This window comes from Vicia villosa, linkage group LG2 (genome assembly GCF_029867415.1).
Source record: "Vicia villosa cultivar HV-30 ecotype Madison, WI linkage group LG2, Vvil1.0, whole genome shotgun sequence".
Taxonomy (NCBI): Eukaryota; Viridiplantae; Streptophyta; class Magnoliopsida; order Fabales; family Fabaceae; genus Vicia; species Vicia villosa.
This window is the reverse complement of record NC_081181.1, coordinates 212,663,703-212,684,896: the sequence shown is the minus strand read 5'-3', so window position 1 is coordinate 212,684,896 and position 21,194 is coordinate 212,663,703. Positions and strand designations below refer to the sequence as shown.

The following is a 21,194-nucleotide window of genomic DNA, read 5'->3' as shown; positions in this document are numbered from 1 at the left end:
CTTTTCAATAGTGTTTTGGAAACAAACAGAAAATTCACACTTTTCATTAATGATACTCCATCTGGCCTTATTTATAAGTAAAGATTACTTTTTTAGATTCATTGAGTAATAAATGTATTTGGTCTACTATGTAGATCAGATACATTTATTACTCAATGAATCTAAAAAAGTAATCTTTGCTTATAAATAAGGCCGGAGGAAGTATTTGTGTAATCATGTGAAACTTTTTCACCTCTAAATATTATGTTTTTATTAATGTCCTCTCAGCATGTGATAATTTGTACACTTATATTTTTCAAGTTTCAATTTTGTTTAAAAGTTCTTGCTGGTGTTAGTTAAATGTTGTTTGTGACATTTTTTTAAAATATTTTTTTATGTGTAAATAACTTTTTAATAATAACAACATGATAAATTCTGTAAAGACAAATCATAATATAATAAAATCTACATTTTACTTTAAGATTAGATGCACAGAAATTTTAAATATTTTTTATTTAGTAGTAAAATATTTACATCAAGTTTTAACCATTTGATTTTTTTTTTTTAAGTTTTTTTCAATGATTCTTAAAGTGTGTGATACAAAGCTTAAAAAACTATCCTTAAGAATATGATTAAAGTTTTAAAAAAATAATTCTAAAATATCTTTTATTCTAAGAAATCTTATTTATACTTGATTCTTTTTTTTATTCCAATATTTAAAGAATAGGAATATAACATTTATATAAAAATAAGTTTAATCAATTATAATTTTCACTACAACTCACATTTATTATTATTTTTATGTTTTAATAATTTTAAGTTAAACAAATTTTATTATTACTCTGAATTTAAATTTCAACCATATAAATTGGAATAATATACTCAAGAATAATAATTTTGAAAATATCATTTAAAAAATATTTTAAACTGAGAAAAAGGGATATGCAGTGACAGTGTAAATTATTTTTACACTGTCAACCAATGACAATCATGTATCCAATTAAAATATAATTTTAATTTAAAAAAATTAATATAACACGGCAAGTGTAAGAATTTTGATTGGTTGTATGTGTAAAGTTAGTTTACACTGTCACTGCACTACCTTTAAACTCTTTTAAACTTTAAAACAAACAAATCCTTAAATAAAAATAAAGTTTAACAAAAATGATCTTAATTATATTTTAAATCATGATATTTTTAATCAATTCGATCTTTATTTAAAAAATATTTATTAGAGTATTTTCTTAATTCATATAAATCTAAAATTAATTTTAATATATTATAACATTTATTTAAAATATAATAATTATTACATATAATTGAATAGTTAGGCTTTGTTTAAGAGTTTGATGGGGAAGAGAGGAGAGGATTTTGAAAAATAAAAAGGATTGAATGAAAAAATAGAAAACTTTTGGTTGGAAGAGTTTTGGAGGGTTTGTTTTTCTTTAGAAAATTTCTTTAGCCACCTCCCTATGGGGGTCACCCCCAGTGAAAAACCCAAATTACCCCTGCTTCGGAAATGAACTTCCGAAGCATTTTTTTTTTAAAAATTTCCACAATTCGGAAGTGCATCTCCGAAAACACCTTATGGGGGGTGTTTTCGGAGATGAACTTCCGAAAACACCTTTGTTCAGATTTTGGGGGTTTCGGAAATGAACTTCCGAATTATGCAGAAACTGTGTTTTTTTTTATGTTTTTCTTAACAGTCTCGTATTTTTAATTAAAGGAAACCGGGAAATAAAATAAGCGACATATAAACAGAAAAAACTAATATGATAAAAAAAGTAATATATACAAGCCGATCCAAATCCAAATAAAAATAGTGTGCTAAAGATACAATCCGAAAACAAAAAATAAATAAACCCGACCACTACTGAGTGTGCCTAACCCTCTCTCCCTGGGACCTCCTCTGCCGCCTGTATGTCGTCGCACGACCCGCATCAGTGACGATCATCTCCATCACGGCGACTGCCTCTGGACCACCCTGATGAACGACACCTCGATCCAACGCGTCCCGCCCAAGATCTCTATCCGCTGGCAGATCGGCATGAGATCAATGGCGTGGTCATCCTCGGCCTGCTGGTTCTCCAGGATCTCCTCGTGTGCTGGCCTAGGAGCGCCGGGAACGTCGGGTCTCAGCAGAGGATGTGACTCCTAGATCCAGATGAAGAGGTACCCTCTCCCACGTCCACGGGAACTCGCACACGTCGTCCCCGGCCCTGCCTCCGTCCCTTTGTCGACGCCAGCTGCGCCGCCGCCCGCTCGCGTCTAGCCGACGCAGTCTGGGTCTCTCTACCCTGTCTGATGCGTGCTGGTTGGTTGCCTGACATGTTCCTGTAAACAATTGAAATCGATTAATATGCGAGACAAAAGAAAAAACTAAAAAAATTGCACTTCTGATACAATTCAGAAGTTCATTTCCGAAACTGGGATGGAGGTGTTTTCGGAAATGAACTTCCGAAACACCCCTGCGCAGAACTTCTCTGCAACCTCCAATGGCAGACCCCAAAATCAAACTTCAAACCTATGTCCACACATTCTAAACATCCTAAATATCAGTACCAACCTAACCTAATACATTTTTTGCTATTTGTAAACACCCTAATATGAATTTTAATCATAGATCTAAAACTCAAAATGCTTACCGATTGAAGAGATTGGAGTGCTTTTTAATGTAGTATAGGAAGCTTATTGGAGCCTTTGATGTAGCCTTGGAAGTGTTTGCACAAAATTTCTCATTTGGTTGTGTTTGATGTTGAATTAGGGTAAATGAATGGGGGAGGGGGAGTGTTTTGCTAAATCTGCAAAACGCGCAGTATTTCGGAAATGAACTTCCGAAATGCTGTTTTAAAAAAAAAGGCGCTTTCGGAGATGCATCTCCGAAAACACCTTTTTCTTGCATTTCGGAAATGCATTTCCGAAGTCAGGGGTAGTTTGGGTTTTTCACCAGAGGTGAACTAGAAGGTTGGGAGGTGGCCAAAGAAATTTCCTTTCTTTATAACACCAAAAACTTCATAATTTGGAGAATTCAAAATTTGTATTGGAATAGGATTTTGGAGGGTTTAAACAAAATTTTTAAATACTAATTTTGTTGTTATAGTATTTCAAAAATAAAAAATACATTAATTATAATTATTATTTTAATTTAAACAAAATCTTTTTTGAAAGCTATCTCTTTCCCTCCCATTCAAACTCCCAAACAAAATCTAAGAGAAATAAAAAATGCTTCCACCATGTAAAATAAACAAAAGGTTAAATTATAGTTTTGGTTCCTAAAGTTTATTTGATTAACAAAATTAGTCCTCATTTTAAATTCAAACAGTTTTGATTTTTATTTTAAATTTAAATATTTTTTGTCTTTCTTTCACATTTTTTTCATACAAAATCAAAAAGATATTCGTTTTTTAATTTATATTTTTATCTATAAAATTCAACAATATGTTTATATTCAATGATTTGTTATGTTTTTTATCATTTAAAAAAATATAAACATTGTAAATTTTAAGTGTAAAAGTATGAAAAGGGACAAAAACTATTTAAATTTAAAATAGAGATATCAAAAATATTTAAATTTAACATGTGAATCAATTTCGTGAATAAAATAGGAGATCAATAATTAAATCTAAATAAAATATATTATGCTAAATCATATGAATTTTATGATTAACTATGTTAAAAATCTATTCAATTAACGCACCATATTATAAAGTAAATTTTACCAACAAAGTCTTTCTTCTTCTCATTTTCAAGTAAGTTTCTAAAATTAGGATAAACAAACAATTTTTTTTATGAAAAAACAATTATTTTTTATCATCTTTCAAAAACAGTTTTTTTTTTTAATTTTTAAAATCATTTTTTGAAACAGTTTAACAAACTGAATGAAACAAACCCTAACGCTTCAAACTCTTTCTCTTCAATGGAATATCCGCAAGAACATGCTTCATTATAACGCCAACGCTATATAATCAAATCAACTATCACTTCATGTCATCACACTCACACATTATTCATTATACTTCTAATCCACCAATTCCAATCTCATATTTGTTACTGCCATGAACAACTGTTGCAAGATCAATGGCTGCAACAATGAACCCAATATCTTGGCTGTAATTTTTGACCTAGATGGCACTCTTCTCGATACTGGTACTTTTATTTGTGTAATTCACTCTTGTTATGAAATTTTGTTGATTCTTTTATGAATATTGAATTTGTGTTGATGATTGGTGTATACAGAAAGGGCTACAAGGGGTGTGTTGAAGGACTTTTTGGGAAAGTATGGGAAGGAAGTGAATAAGGAAAGGGAAGAAAATAAGAGATTAGGGATGACACAGAAGGAATCAGCAGCTTTAATTGTTAAGGATTATCAGCTCTCATTAACACCTGATCAATTTATCAAAGAAATTAACCCTCTCTATATTCAAAGGTAGTAATACTTCGTATTTCTCATCAGAGCTCAGTGTTTAGGATTTAGGGTTTTGGGATAGCGTCATATCTGGTTGCTCGTTTGCTTTCTATTTTTGTATAAACTTTATTATATATGACTATGTGTATGTATAAATGGTGATTAATTGCTTACATGTTCAATGATTTAGGTGGAGAGAAGCCAAAGCATTGCCTGGTGCTAGTCGAATCATCAAACATTTCGTGAAAAATGGTGTCCCGTTGGCTCTTGCTTCAAACTCCTTGAGAGAATACATATATGCAAAAATTCCTCACCATAAAGGTACTCTGCAAATTCAAATATGCACTAGAGGATTAGGCTAATTTCGGCTTAAGAATAATAAGTTGAAACACTTGATATGTAGTTTTCTACTTAGAATTATATATTTGATACTTGATAAAATTGATTTTTGTAGGTTGGACAGAAAGCTTCTCTGTAATTCTAGGAAATGATCAGGTTAAATTTGGAAAGCCTGCTCCAGATTTGTAAGATTATCTGCTATAAGTAATGTCTATAATTACACTCTGTAAAATGGACTTGTACAGTTTAACCTTTCCAATATCTTTTAGGAAACAATGACACTTTTAAATGATCTATTGGCATTCAGTATCTGTAATACCGTAACCTATCAATCTTTTAAAAGTAGTAACAAAGTATCCCCATCCCGGTAAGTGTTTTAAATGGCGGACGCATCATAAGATGCGACTTCAATACTATGATTACGGCAGTGTGCAACCACATTAGCCTGTGATTGCATTTGATTGTAAATCGTAGAAAATTTCACATTGCAACATCACAATGACTGCAACAAAATGGAATATGACGGCTGCATTGGGTCCCATATTATTTTTTCTATCTTTCTTTTTCTTTATAACATAAATTTAGAGAGTATTTTAAAAGATTATAGATGTTTGAAAGTAACGGAGAGTTGATGATAAGATAGATACGAGATTTTAGGGATACAATAGGCGAGGTGTGTGTTATGAGATGCCTAATAAATTAGCGGCACGTGCGACTGCAATTTAAAACCTCGTGATTAAAACTAAATAATGGATTATATAGCTTTTCCTCAAGATCTCCCAAAGTTTTCCTACTTTTCTCAGTCTATTGTTTAGTAGAAATGTCAATTTCTAAGTGAATTATAATTTATACTCTTCTAGTTTCATCATATTTGTAACCAAGTCTAATTGTTACAGGTTTGAAGAAGCTGCCAAGAGAATGGGTGTAAATGCAACGAACTGCCTTGTGTTTGAGGATTCCTTGTAAGTCTTCCAGAATCTCTGTAGCTCTCTGAATGAGTCATTTCGTATTCTGCAGCCACTTGGATTTCTCGTGTTATAATCATATTTTTGGTAACATATATGTTCTGCAATGTGCTTTAACAGGGTTGGTGTCAAAGCAGCTCATGCTGCAAAAACGAAGATAGTCGCAGTACCGTCTCGCGGTGAATCGGATTGTTGTAAGCTGGCAAATGTTACTCTTAATTCACTTTTAGAGTTTCAACCTGAGCTATGGGGCCTTCCACCTTTTGATGATTGTAATGCCCCTATTAATTCTTACATATATGTTGATGAATTTCAGTAATTAATAACGCGTTCTCTTATCATATTAATTTCTCAAATTAACAATGGCAGGGGTCGATAATGCATTGCCTATTGAGCCAATTCATCTGAGTGGCTTGTATGTTACAGGATCTCTCCTTGAAACCAAAGGTTTTTGAAACTCCTAACCTTTTCTCACTTCATTCATAAACTTAGTTCCATGAACAAATTTTTTTAATCCTTTCTTGATTAGTTTTCACATATAGAATGTGGCTGATATAGCCGTGTTTTAAAAACCGAAATGGAGAAATCTGAGTCATGGTTCGATTGTCGTAAACCACTCAAACCGGGAAGAAACTACAATTGTAATGCCAAATTAACCTATCCGTAATAACTTTTTGTTCAAGGTTCAATCGGTTAAACTGTCCTGTTCTGTTTTTAAAACACTGCATTTGATCTCTTTAAGTTTCATTTTCTAAAAAAGTTTAACATGGTATTCATTCTAACTAACATAGTTGAATTCCTTAATCCAGAGAATGTAGCATTTGGTATTCCTGATCAAGTTATTGGGATTTACTTCGGTTGGGCCAAAGTTGATGCAGATAGGAACGTGAAGACATTGGTTAACATTAGTTTGGACTTCTCAAGTGTTTCAAACAAAAAAGTAGTAAGTACTCAATTATATAACTAAACAATTTCTTCTTTGATTCTTTGATGATGCGCATAATATCTAAAGTGAGCAATATACATGATAAACCATGAGTGTGTCAAATTAATATTAACTTAATATTAATTATTAACTAACTAATGCATATTATGGGGACTAATTTTGCAGAATGTTTGGTTTATTGATGCAAACACTGACACGATATCTGAGCAGCATATGCAAATCTGTCTTGTTGGCTACATAAAAGCATGGGATAACAAGGTAATGGTGATATTTTGATGGAAGTATCTAACCAGGATACTAATTTTCAGTTTGAAAGGATAAAATATTCACAGCCTTTTATTTGTAACAGAAACTTGGGTCAGTGGAAATGGAGAAACTTGAAGAATACAAGTCCATTGCAAAAGCTTCCCTAGATTTGCCATCATTCAGTAGTTTTTGATACCAAAGGCTTCATATGGAGCAGACAATATAAGTGACTCAGTTACAAGTTGAAAGATGGAATAATTATGTAACTTTTTTGCAGTTTTCATAATAATGCATGCTAATGATTATTAGGAAATGCATCTATGGTTACTAAAATACTATTGCCAAATAATTGTATGATTTCCGTATAGCTAATTCATACTAAATGTTAGGCTAGCTTTTATTTTTTATAGTTATAATCTCCTCTAAAAACAGTAGAGATGGAATTTCATTTTTTGTGTGGCGAATATGTAATTTGAATATTATTGTGTAGGAGCTAGAAATCTCTTGCTTCCATTTTTCCACATTATATAATAATTTTATCAAATAAATTAATATTTATTTGTTAATTGTAAAACCTAAACGGGGTTTTTGTTTAATGGATTCAATTTGTATTATAGAAAATGTGAGTTTGAGAATCCTACATTTCAAAGTTTGTTTTAAATTTTAATAAATTATTTTAGGTATATTTTATTCCAAAGAATATAATTTACTCATGATATTGTAAATATTTATTCTCTTGACGAAGGGTGCAAATCTAAAAAATAACCAAATATAACTATCCATTTCTATATTATTTTAACACATTTATTTTTTAAAATTTAAAAATTATAAATAAAACAAAAGTAAAAAAAAAAAACATTTCTAGGAACCTTACTAACTTACCAAAGAAATGGATGGGAATAAAATATCTGACATTAACATTCTTAGAAAAGATAAAAATTTTAGTTTTAATCCATCAAACAACCACACCATCTTTAATCTCAAATAATTATTACATTTTTATATTTTAAAAATCTTTTTATTTTTTAAAGTTTTTTTAAAATGTTGTATCAACTTGTTTACATTAGTACAATAATAAAAGAAAAAACAATTAATAAAAGCAAATCTTTTTATTTTCCACATTATATAATAATTTTATCAAATATATAATCTAAACATATCAATTTATTCTATAACTAAGGACAATTTTTATCCTATAAATTAATTTTATAAAGATGACTTAGACTTAACCCGTAAATTTAAACATAATATAAGAGTCTCGTTTAAGATAATCATCTTTAAAATAATCATCTGATATGATAATTCATCTATCAAACTATACGCTATTTAGTTTCACGCTCTAATTTTCTAATCCTAAATGTGAGGATTGTGTGTTAAAAGTTTCACATCATATACTTAATTAGTATACTTAATTAGTAGGCATAACAATATTTTGTTATTGATGCCTCAATTACAAAAATGAAATTAGTAGAGACAGATAGCCTCAATCTCCAATATCCAAGAGGTAGATCCATAACATATCCTTATCAAAGCCTAATTGGACGGAACACACAAAGAAACCTACTTCGATCTCTACCAAGCACAAACGTTGTTTTTGAAACAAACAAACACAAGCGTTGCCCTTCATTATTTCCATCACCTTAACTATACCCTATATATACACACACAAAAACAAAACCTCTCCAACAACAACCTTAACACAAAACATTTCCTCTCTTCACATCACCATGGCAGAGAAAGAAGGAGCCATTGTCAAGACCGGACACGAAGAGTCTCTCAAAGCAGCAGTTTCACTTCTCCATGAATTCGAACTACCCGAAGGACTTCTCCCTCTCGCCGATATAATCGAAATCGGCTACGTGAAACCGACCGGTTACATATGGATTCTGCAGAAGAAGAAAGTGGAGCATAAGTTCAATCTGATAAGCAAGCTTGTGAGCTATGATACTGAGATAACAGGTTACATCTCCAAGAAGAAGATTAAGAAACTTAAAGGAGTGAAAGCGAAAGAACTCATGTTATGGCCTCCGGTTAACGAGATTACCGCCGATGAACAACCAACTGGGAAGATTCATTTCAAGAGTCTTGCTGGGATTACCAAGACTTTCCCTGTTGAAGCTTTTGCTGCTGGCCAGTAATATATTTATATTCATATGAGTTAATTTATGTTATGGGAATCTACCAAGCCTATATAGATGTTTGGTATAGAATAAAAGAATAATTGCTTTCTTTTTATGCTTTGTTTGGTGTAATTGAATTGAATTTATGCTTTATTATCAAGGAGTGTTGAATCTAAATGTTTTCTTTCTTATTATTAATGCATCGTGCACACATTATTCCTTAAAGTTCTAATCCACCAATTCCAATTTCATCTTTGGTACTGCCATGAGCAACTCATACAAGATCAATGGCTCCAACAATGAACCCAATATCTTGGCTGTAATTTTAGACTTAAGAGACCTCGTCAAGGATGCGAGTCTAAAATCTTCGTTTGTTCTGCAAAAAAATGAGAGCGAGATGGACATACGGGCCGCCTTACACGGTTAATTTTTTTTAAAAAAATATTTGTTAATGTCAACGTCCGCAAAAATTAAAAAAAAACGGAACGAGGTGGAACGGACATATTATAGAATGCGTGTCTAAAATCTTAATATATTTCATAAAAAAAATACGCACAAAAAGAATATACTCAGCAAATCAAACTGACCGAATCGATTTTATCTTTGTATTTTTTAAAATAGGTTTTCTAAAACCGTTTTTCAAAATATTACAAGTTTTTTATATTCGTTTTTTCTAAAATGAAACAATTAATTTGACATCCTATAACATAAACATACATAATTGAAGACCAAAACTTAGTCAAAATCATAATTTTTTCAGAAAGTTGTATTTCAAAAATGATTTTTATGAAAATCTATTTGAAATAGCTTCAAAATTAAGTGATTTTTTGAAATTTTGATATCCAAATTTTTCCCCATAGATAGATGAAATACCTAAAATCACATTTTAAGAATAACTATTCAAACAGATTTTTCATTTGAAGCTTTTATAAAAAATTTCTTTGTAAAATAATTTTTCACAAAATTTAATAACACTATAAAAATCATTTTTAAAAAAAGCCAAAACAAACAGGCCCATAGAATTATAGATATCAGTTGAAATATCCACCTATCCCTAAACCTCTTTATTTATATTTCTAACTATTTTGTAATTCAATTAAAAAATGAACCTAGTAGATACATATGACCTCAATCTACAATATCCAACAGACAGATCCATAACATATCCTTATCAAAGCCTAATTGAACACTACTTCAATCTCTACCTAGCACAAACGTTTTTTATGAAACAACCAAACACAAACATTGTCCTTCATTTGCTATTTTGACACCAAAGATTCTTCATTACTTATAGAGATTTGCTATTTTGACACCAAAGATTATACACCGCGTACTTACACCATCCAGAATATAGCATCGTCGGTATGCGTGTATTTGTAATTTTGTATTAAAAAATAGAAAAAAGTTATTAAATATAATAAATAAAAATAAAATTCTATAAATCTAGAAAATTTCTTCACCCACCTCCTAACCTTCTTGCCCACCCCTGGTGAATTTACCACACTACCCCTTGTTTCGGAAGTTCATTTCCGAAAAGGTACTTTTTTTATAAAAAAAGGTGTTTTCGGAAATGTATCTCCGAAAACGTGTTTTTTTTAATATAAAATATTGATTTCGGAGATGCATCTCCGAAATAAAGTTACTTTTCAGAAAATGTGGTGTTTTCGGAAGTTCATCTCCGAACGCACCCCCCTTGAGGGAATTCGGAAATGAACCTCCGAATTTATGTCTGGACAGAAGAAAAATGAAAAACAACAACGATTCGCTTTATTTAATCGGGTGAAGATTACAACGATAATATTACTGAAAATTAAAGTTACATATTGTTGAACACGGGTAGGTGGGGATGAGTCAACATTTTGATAACGTCGTCCGCCGATCTTTGAAGTTTCGCGTCCAACTCGATCGGGCCTTTCGAAGAAAATCGGTCGAACGTTGTCCACAAAACCGCTAAAGCTTCGTCGTTCTTGATCTCAAAAGGTGTGAACTTAATGCCTCCCTCGTCGTTAAGAGATGGTGAGCGGTACTCGAGCTTGACAACCTTTCGATTCTCGGGATAGTGCAAAAGCGTGTTGAGCGACGGTATCAACTCCGCAAACGGCGTGTCGCGCGAGAAGCGAAATTGGAACGACATCGGGTAGCCAGTTTCAAAGTACACGAATGCTAGGTGGGGGTAGGTTTGTGTCATTTGTGTTTTGTGGTGTGAAGAGGATGAAGAAGAGTGTGTAGTATTTATAGACTTATTGGAGCATTGATGGCCCAACAACCTTACCCTGCCTCAGGGAACTTTTCGGAAATGAACTTCCGAAATTAGGAGGCAGAGATGTATATTTCGGAAGTTCATTTCCGAATTATGCAGAAACAGACATAAATTTTGCATTTTGTTGATTGCTTAGTGTGTTGTGTAAATTGAACAAATGGAAGGTACATTAAACATAAATTAGACAAAGATGGCATAAAACATACTTATATTATATATGTATTGAATCGGTCCGATTTTACATGATAAACAACAATACATATAAAAATGGTCATTACAAACCAAAAACGATCCGAAACGAACTAAAATTCACCGAACCAATCGGTGGATCCTTAGTCCAAAATAGGCACGTTTTTCGACCGCTCTCTATTTTGCTCGCGCTCTTGGCTCATAATTTCTTCAAACTCCGCCATTCTTGAAACGAAAGGATTCGGCCAAGTCTCCGCCTCATTTGAACGATGTGCGGTCCATTAACAACAAGTAGCCGGTATAGGACACCCCGGTTTCAAAAACACTTGGACGAAGTGCCGCGATCGTAGATACCCGATGCATATGATCCGGCCCGACGAGTCCAATGGCGGTCGACTATGAAGTGGAAAGAAAGTCTCACTTAGTCCAAACCTCGTCAAATCGACGCATACAATATCATATGCACTTGCTATTAGATGACCCATATCGGGGAATGACATCCACTTCGAGACCGGAGCGATACCGGTAAGTGATGGAACAAGTGAATCATGAATTTTCGCAAACTTTTCTTGATTTTCATATAGTCGGCCGTAGATGTCCCGATACGAAGTCAACTCCGCAATAAGTTCCCGTCGGACTAAAGTGTGATTATTTTCCCCTTTACCGAGCAAACCCGCAACGGCCCGATATCCACAATTGTCGTCGCCTCCAACATCAACGATGTTATCGATATATTTGTGCATAAAAAGTGGCATCTCATCAATGTAGACAATGGGTGATTTTTTTATCGGCAGTGTGCGAGGTGGCTTCGAAATACGGGCACCTTTGTTACCACTACACTTGGACTTAGGTGTCTCATGAATTTCCGGGAACGATGTATCAACATGTTCAAAGTAGGAAGGAGATCGTTTTGTTGACGTGTCATCTTGTGTAATTTTGGACTTTTTCGGTGCACCTTTCGTCTTAACCGGTTGAGATGGCGGTTTCAAATCGGTGGTCTCCGGAAATGCGATCTTTCGCAATTGTTCTTTTATATGCATTTTTGTTGTGTCGTCCGCTTTAGCAAACTTCTCCATTATCACTTCCAACTCGTCGGAGATGGTGATTTTGGAGTCATTTTCTTTCGGCGGGTCAAAATCATCAAAACAAAGTTTCTTCCAATGGTCGGCTACCTCATCCAAGCGTATGGGTGAATTCAACTTTTTCTTTTTTGCAAGTATACAAGCACATGGAAGGCCGTATGTCTTTCTAATGGTGCACCCACATAATGAACTATCCGTCCCCGTGGTCTCCGACCGCTTAGCTTCATGAAACAAAAAATTCAAACCCATTCGAGATATGTTGTAAATCAATTGGGAGAATAGAATTTGGCCCTTATACCGGTGTTCCATAACCGTCTTGCTCCGACCGAATGATGTTTGAATTTCATTGTGTTGATTTTGGAGCATTTGGTTGACGGTGTCCCATCCCCGACACAAATCTCCCTTGCTATTACCCAACCACCTCTTGAAGACCGCATGTGCGGATTCAACTCGGTTAGTCGTGGTGCAACCAAGATGTTTAACCCGATTTGTCCAAGCGCACACGACTTTTTCTCTAACTTTGTCAAGAATTGTGGATTCGACGTAATGACAAAAAGTCTTAATGGAACAACACAAAGACCTAAAGTGTACCAATTTCTCGGTATACACCTCTTCGGAGTATGCATCCAAAATTTCCCTCCATGCCGCCATTATCCTATCAACCACAACACCGGCTTTGACAACTTTACCATTTTCATCCGGCCTATCTTTTGTCCCAACCGCGGGTTTCAACTTGCTTCTCACGTTGCAAGTTATGTGATACCGGCAAAGTAAAGCGGTAGATGTCGGGAAGACGGTATCGACCGTATTCATCAAAGCATTGTCCCGATCGGTGACAATGACGTTTGGCATAACCTCTTGATCAACTAACAAAGACTTGCAAATTCCCAAGGCCTACGTAAAGTTGTCTTCTTTTTCACACTCCAAAAAAGCAAACCCCACCGAATAAGTCTTGTCCGTCGAGGTCACACCGACTATCTCTAGAAGCGGAAGCCTATATTTGTTTGTCTTGTACGTCGAATCCATGACTAGAACGGTTGGAAATGTGTTGAATAATTTGATACTTTCGGGATGAGTCCAAAAAATATCACGCACCGTAACTTTATCCTCGGAGGTTCGGAAGCTTGAAACATATTTGTTATCGTCTAGTAGTTTCAAAAGTTGTTGCATTTCCGACCGAGGGCCCATATTCAATACTTTGAGATTGTGCCGTTCATTGTAAACTTGCTTGATATTTGAAACGCTATCCGGATTCTTACGCTTCAAATCGGCAAGTATGTTGCGAGGCGCCACTTTGACTATCGTTAGGTCCGATATCACATTCCTCTCTTCGCGGGACAAACGACACGTCATTGGATGTCCGTTTAACTTGACATCCAAGGCATGATTATGAATTCCACAAATTACGGTTAACCGCCACAAATCATCAACCCTCCGAGTAGCACGCAACTTAAACGGACACCCACACTTTCTCGATCCCGTGTCCTCGTGTTTTAGCACCCGGTTTGATTGTACATAACTACCATCCCGTTCGCAATTCAAAACAACGAAAGCCTTCCACCTACTATTTTCGTTGTCCGACCTTAAAATAACAATTCCAAATCCATGTTTGTTAGCTTCCTTCCGAACCCAATCAATCAATTGTTCGCGACTACCGAAGCTCCAATCATTTGTAAAATGTTGCCGAACATCGACCGCATTGATCATAGGAGTAACGTCAATAACCGGATCGTTATTAACGTTGACAATTTCCGGAACTAATACTCCATCGTCTCGCACAATGTTGTCCGGATGCACCATACCTAACAAATGAATAAATTAGCAAAATTGGCCAAAACTGTTTTTTTTTAACTGCCAGGGCATATTTCGGAAGTTCATTTCCGAAATTTATTAGGTAATATATTTCGGAAATGAACTTCCGAACCATATCAGTTTCAGCATAAAATTTATCAATCAATGTAGTGAAATAGGGGATGAAATGAGTGATGTTTACCTGAAATTGTAGCTTTCTATGCTCCCTTTAACGTGATCAACGGTTTGAAACTTGATTTTAGTGCGAAAAATGGATGGAGATTGATTGGGTTTTGGAGAGGGTTTTGAGATGTTTTGGAGAAAAATGATGAAATAGTGAAGGAGGGAAATTTGTATATGCAGGAATATTTTCGAAAATGAACTTCCGAAAATATTCACGTTTTTAAATTTTTTTAACTTCGGAGATGCATCTCCGAAAACACCATTTTTTTGGTGTTTTCGGAGATTCATTTCCGAAATGTATGAAAATTCAAAAAAAAAAAAAAAACTTCGGAGATGCATCTCCGAAGCAGGGGCAGTTTTGGTTTTTCGCTGGGGGTGACCCCATAGGGAGGTGGGTAAAGAAATTTTCTAAATCTATAGTGTAGATATAATTGAAAGAGAAAGTATCTTTACATTAATTCATATATTTATATCCAATATACTGTTCATTATTAACAATTTTTTTTCCTTTTAATTTTTTAATATTTTTCTACTTTTATAAATTATTTTGGTTAATAAAATATCAAAATTTGGTTAATATAGTTCAGAGTTTGATTAATATATATTTTGAAATAAAAAATAGTTTTTAGTTATAAAGTAAAATTGGTTAATTGAGTGTTTTAAATTGGTTAATATAGTTTATAGTTTGATTATTGAGTGTTCTGATATCAAATATTAAATCTTACGTGGTAAACCAATTTTGATTAATATTATGTATAAAATTGATTAATGAATTCTCAAACATAAAAAAAAATTAAATAATATAAAATAAAGTTAGTTAATGAAGTGTAAAAGTTGATTAATACATTTATAATTTAGTGTTAGAATATGGTTAATTATATGTATTTTATTGATTAATGATGTAGTGAAAGTGGTTAATGAATTATAAATAAAATAAGTGGTTAATGATATTTACTTTTAATACAATTGTGAAGTTAGTTAATGGCATCCCGTAAATAACGACGTTTATTTTTTTTAGTTAATGACAGAGAAAGAGAAAGAAGAAACCATTGTGACAAAAGGACACGACGAATCTCTAAGCAGCAGTTTCTCTTCAAGAATTCAAACTACCGGAAGGACTTTTCCCTGTCGCCGATATAGTCGAAATCGGTTACGTGAAACCAACCGGTTACATATGGATTCTGCAGGAGAAAAAGTGGAGCATAAGTTCAATCTGATAAACAAGCTTGTGAGCTATGATACACATATAACATGTTACATTTCAAAGAAGAATGTTCCGAAACTTAAAGGCGTGAAAGGGATAGAACTCATGTTATGGCCTCCGGTTAACACGATTACGGTCGATGAACAACCAACTGCAAAGATTCATTTCAAGACTCCTTCTGGTATAACCAAAACTTTCCCTGTTGAAGCTTTTGCTGCTGGCCAATAATATAATTTATATTCATATGAATTAATTAATGTTATGGGAATCTACCAAGCCTGTATAGATGTTTGGTATAGAGTAAATTATAGAATTTAAATTCTATAATTTCTGCATATTTAAAAAATACGGAGTTAGATATTTCTCAATTAAGAAACTTTTTAGTTTAATTGATTATTTAAATAAGTTATTGTAAAGTAAGACATAACTTTAATAATACTATGAGAAAGTGAGCAAAAGAAGTAAAATTTATTTTACTAAGCAATAATTGATTTTATCTTTACAAAATAATTCAATTAATAGTTCAATTAAAAGAAAAATAATTTAATTAATAGTTCAATTAAAAAATAATAATTTAATTAATAGTTCAATTAAATAAAAAAATTTCTTAATTATAGTTTTTTTTTAAAAAAATAACCATGTATTAAAAAAAATTACGCAAATAATCACATTTCGAAAAAAATTACGCAAATAACCAGGTTTCTGAAATCCTTAACACCAAGGCGCCATCTCATATGGCTTATTCCCTTTTTTTTAGTCCTAGGCGCCATCTGACATGGCACACTCAGTCCCAATAAGCCATGTCAAATGGCGCCCCCCTTCAACTTTTAGGAGGAGGAGCCATCTCATATGGCGCCTCCTTGTATATTTTTGTTTAATTTTCCATTTGAAAATGCACCAAGGCGCCATCTGAGATGGCTTATTTCAGAAAAGTTGTACATAGGAGCCATCCCAAATGGCACCTCCCTTCCTCTGATACAATGGTGGCGCCATCTCACATGGCGCCTTGGTGTCAATGTTTTCTGAAACTTGGTTATTTGCGTAATTTTTTCCGAAGTATGGTTATTTGCGTAATTTTTTTCTAATACATGGTTGTTTAAAAAAAATTCATAATTATAATAGAAAAAAATTTCTTTGTAATTTGGTAATTTTTATTTAATTCGACTATTAATTAAATTATTTTTTAAAAAATGGAACTAATTATAACTCAATAATATATATATAAAAATAAAAGAGTCACACCGAGTCATGCCACAATCACATACTCAATGTTACCTTCCTCTCCTATATCTAACCTTTTTGAACCCTGGTTAACAAGAAGGATTTATCCCCTATGCTGGAGGATACTAGTGGTACCTGTGATGTCAATGCCTTAGTGAAGATGTTTGCTACCTTGGATGAACTACACTGTCAGAATCATACACTAGAGATGTCCACCACCAGCCTGTTTAACATACGACAAGGTATGTCAGAGCCGTTAAGGGACTATCTCGCCCAGTTTAATGAAGCCACCATCAGGGTCGTTCCCACAAATCAAGAAATGTTCGCGGGGGCGTTCCTAAATGGACTTAAGGCGAGACACTTTAATGAGTCTCTCTCCTTAAAGCCAACACTTTCAATTAGCGGAAGTGGTAACCATAGCAGAATGTTACATAAAAGGCAAGGAGAGCAATACTGAGAAGAAGGCGCATGATGTCAAAGAGTGTGTTCCCAATGCCGAAAGTCCACACCACCAGAGGAAAAATAAGTATACCTCCCCCCATCAAAGACAATACCGCATTCAAGAAAGTAGGCAAGACAGAGGAGAGCTTCACGCCTCTGAACACTCGCCGAAAGTTGAAGATGAAATAATTATGTTTTTTTACGATTTTCATAATAATGCATACCAATGATTATTATGAACTGCATGTTATGGTTACTAAAATACTATTACCAAAATAATTGTATGATTTTCGTATAGCTAATTCCTCCTAATTGTTAGGCAAACTTTTATTTCTTACAACTATAATTTCCACTAAATATAATGGAGATGTAATTTTTATTTTTATGTGAATATGTAATTTGAATTTTATTGTATAATAGCTAAAAATCGGTAACACCCCATACATATAGGTTTAGAATAATACATAATGGTGTCATAACTAAGTATATAAAAATCATACATAGACAACAGAAACAAAATAAGTATTAGTATAAGGACAAAAGTTGAATGTATCATGGTACAAAATACATCATATGAGGATACTAATACATAAATTATAACAACATAAGCTAAAGAGCTTAAAAACACAATATAAGGTATGTCAGGGAAACATCTTCATTCCTGATCCAACAACATACTTAATACAATCACCAAATAATCATTTGCAAATGCGACAATGATGCAAACACACTCAACAGACGACTTAACTATGTAACTTGATGCATATGCATGTGGTACGAACTCAACAAATGGTTTTTTGTTTGAACCAGGCCCATCACCGAATCCCGAGTCCCGCACCGAGCTCCAAGACCCAACACTAAGCTTCAATCCCCAACACCGAGCTTGGGACAAGTCACAAAATCCTGCACCAAACTTGTGAACTCATATCTTTCACAACAACATCGACATATGATGTGTGTCATACAAGTAAATGCAACTCAACTACAACGTTTAAGGTCCAACCTACCTTAAACAACATGCATTGGCAACTATATAATAACCCCGTACCAAATTATTATTCAACAACCACCAACAATCAAAACCAACAACATAATTATGCTCATATAGCAGCCAATATTTCACAGTGCACACAATAACTCATTACAACATCATTAACACATTCACACATATTCACCATTCGTTACATAGTTCATAAAATCGATTAAAAAATATTTTTTATTCATCAATGCACATCAAAACAACATCATACATTACCCAATAGTAGCCAATAGTCTATATAAGGCGAAATAATTGAAACTGTAATTTAATACAAGCAAATAGCTAATTTATGCAAGTTGCAAATACATGGAAGATTACCTGTCACGGGCATTGCGCCCGCCACCAGCATCAAAACACAAACACATCACCTGTGTGACGACTGACTCCAAAATTGAGCCTAGGTTCCATGACGGGTTACCTGTCATGGCCATGGCACCCTTTGTAACACTCCCTTCTAACCCCAAGGGAAATACTATAATTATGTAGCAAGATTAGATTAAAATTAGCAAGATCACATTTATTTTCATAAGTATCTCTCAAAACAATAACATGAGTTCAAATAACCCCCATGTTACATGACCAGAGCACGACTCACTACCTAAGATAAAGCTAAGCTAAAGCTAACTCCTTCGGCTAATCATTGCGAGAAGCACTTCTATCTTGAGTACCTGAGTGATGTCGTAGAAAACACCATTCCAATAGAAGGGTGAGAATTCATATCATCATAAAAATATATAATAATAATAATAATAAGTAATGCATAACAAACATGTACATTCTGAATTCATCACACTTCACATATTATTGTATTCAACATTTTTCAATACATCTCATATATTCATATATGCAACATTGCTCCACAATTCAAGATACCAAAGATAATCAACCACAATAACAAAATGTAACAATTAAATTAATGATCATATATTTCATATCAAAACACAATCTTCACATCGACTCATGTGACTCAAATGCAACTCAATGCAATATGTATGTGGTATCAATCGTGAACATCAGGTTCACCTCGCTACATATCCCCACTAGAATCAGAGCCACCAATATGAACATATATGTCATAGTTCCAGATCCCCACCATAGGACCAGAACCACTAAAACTCGAAGTATAAGCTCCCCATAAATGCATGTGCAAATACCAACAAACATATGCAATTAAGATTATCCATTCAATCTTATTATCATCACCAAAATGCATTCAAATAGCATTAACCATCTCAACACATCACAAATAACATATAGCATATAAAGCCAGAAAATGTTATTCACATCCAACACACATTCTCAAACCAAACAACACAATTACAAGTCATTTACCTAATCACATTATTATTAAATCACTTATTGCCAACAAGAACATTTTTATTGAAAATAATGTGGCATTAGATTCCTAACACTTCGAACGGGGACTCAAATGCAGTTACGGTTCAAAAGATATGAATTGTTACAGTTTCAAAGAAAATGCAAACACTGGCATCATGCACTGATACCATAAAATCTCATTACACAAAAAATAGATTTATTTCCAGAATATGAAACCATTTTTACAAGAAATTACACTGTATTCGGTTACTCCAAGTTCGAATGGTGAGTCAAACGGACACCTGAAACTCAAGTTATGAATTTTTGAAATTTTACAAAAATCATGCATTTTTCCTGTGAGCAGCTCTCGAGTTCCCACTCAAATCCCCTCAAAATCTTATCTAAATATCACTATAATACAAATTAAATACATAACAACCTCTATCTAACATGTATCAACAATTAGGAACCTTAAAACATGATTTCTAACACAAAAGTTTTGAATCCAAATCCAAATCCAAACCCTAACATTTCAAATCTAGCAATTTCAAGAACAAAATCCCTATTTGTATGCTTCTACCCATCACCCATCATTATATAAACTCATGATTCAAAGAATTCTCACCTTTATCTTAGATGAAGACACCTCTAGGGTTTTTCCTTCTCTTCTCCTCTTTTCTCCCTTTTCTCTTATTTTCTTCTATCCTCTTCTTTTTTCACTTCTCTTCTTTCTAATTCTATATCTCTCGTTTTGTATTACTCTTACTAACTTAAATCCACTAATGGGCTTAGTAATACATATTCCCACCTTTATTACTTATTCTCATTATTAGGCCCAACTAGTTATTTCTATTCTCACACTCACAAACCCAAATAATATAATACACATACATATATTCCATTTAATTAATTATTCACATAAAAATTTAATTAAATAACATATTCACCAAAACTCAAATAATTAATTATTCAACACATCAAATAATAGTTATCATATCAATTAAATAATAAAATATTTACTAAATAAAAAAATTGGGGTGTTACACCCGCCATGGACCTTCAAACGGTCAAGAACGTGATTTTGATGATGGAGACTTATGGAGTCTCCCAAAATCACTTTCATTTATCCAAAAGATTTAAAACATACATACATATCATATATTTATCTATATCATCTAATTGCATCAATTCAACACTTTTAATTTATTGTCTCATGAAATCATATTATTTTCAAAACCTTTAAAACTCAATCAATTGTGAGCACATCATCAAACATAAAAACAGAATTATCACACATGAATGTACACAAATTTCAACCACCAATTCATCACACACAACAAATTAATCATCAATAATTGAATTATATTAACAAAATACTTAATTCATGCAACATCCAATTGTCCTATTGGAGGTTAAGAACTCCTCAAGTCTACTCCTCGTGCATATACTTGTTTATTAAATCATTCT

General features: G+C 33.2%; 2 protein-coding genes across 2 annotated transcripts; both read left to right on the top strand.

Moving 5' to 3' along the window:
• Nucleotides 1-3,852: 3,852 nt before the first annotated feature.
• Nucleotides 3,853-7,273, top strand: LOC131648171 (bifunctional riboflavin kinase/FMN phosphatase-like). Its single transcript, XM_058917957.1, has 10 exons — nucleotides 3,853-4,125; nucleotides 4,216-4,405; nucleotides 4,575-4,705; nucleotides 4,839-4,908; nucleotides 5,620-5,685; nucleotides 5,809-5,960; nucleotides 6,058-6,135; nucleotides 6,498-6,631; nucleotides 6,800-6,892; nucleotides 6,984-7,273. The coding sequence occupies exons 1-10, from the start codon at nucleotides 4,035-4,037 to the stop codon at nucleotides 7,071-7,073; spliced, it is 1,095 nt and encodes a 364-aa protein (XP_058773940.1). The 5' UTR covers nucleotides 3,853-4,034; the 3' UTR covers nucleotides 7,074-7,273.
• A 1,334-nt stretch (nucleotides 7,274-8,607) lies between these two features.
• Nucleotides 8,608-9,018, top strand: LOC131651259 (uncharacterized). The gene has a single exon (XM_058920932.1). The coding sequence runs from the start codon at nucleotides 8,608-8,610 to the stop codon at nucleotides 9,016-9,018; it is 411 nt and encodes a 136-aa protein (XP_058776915.1).
• Nucleotides 9,019-21,194: the final 12,176 nt, after the last annotated feature.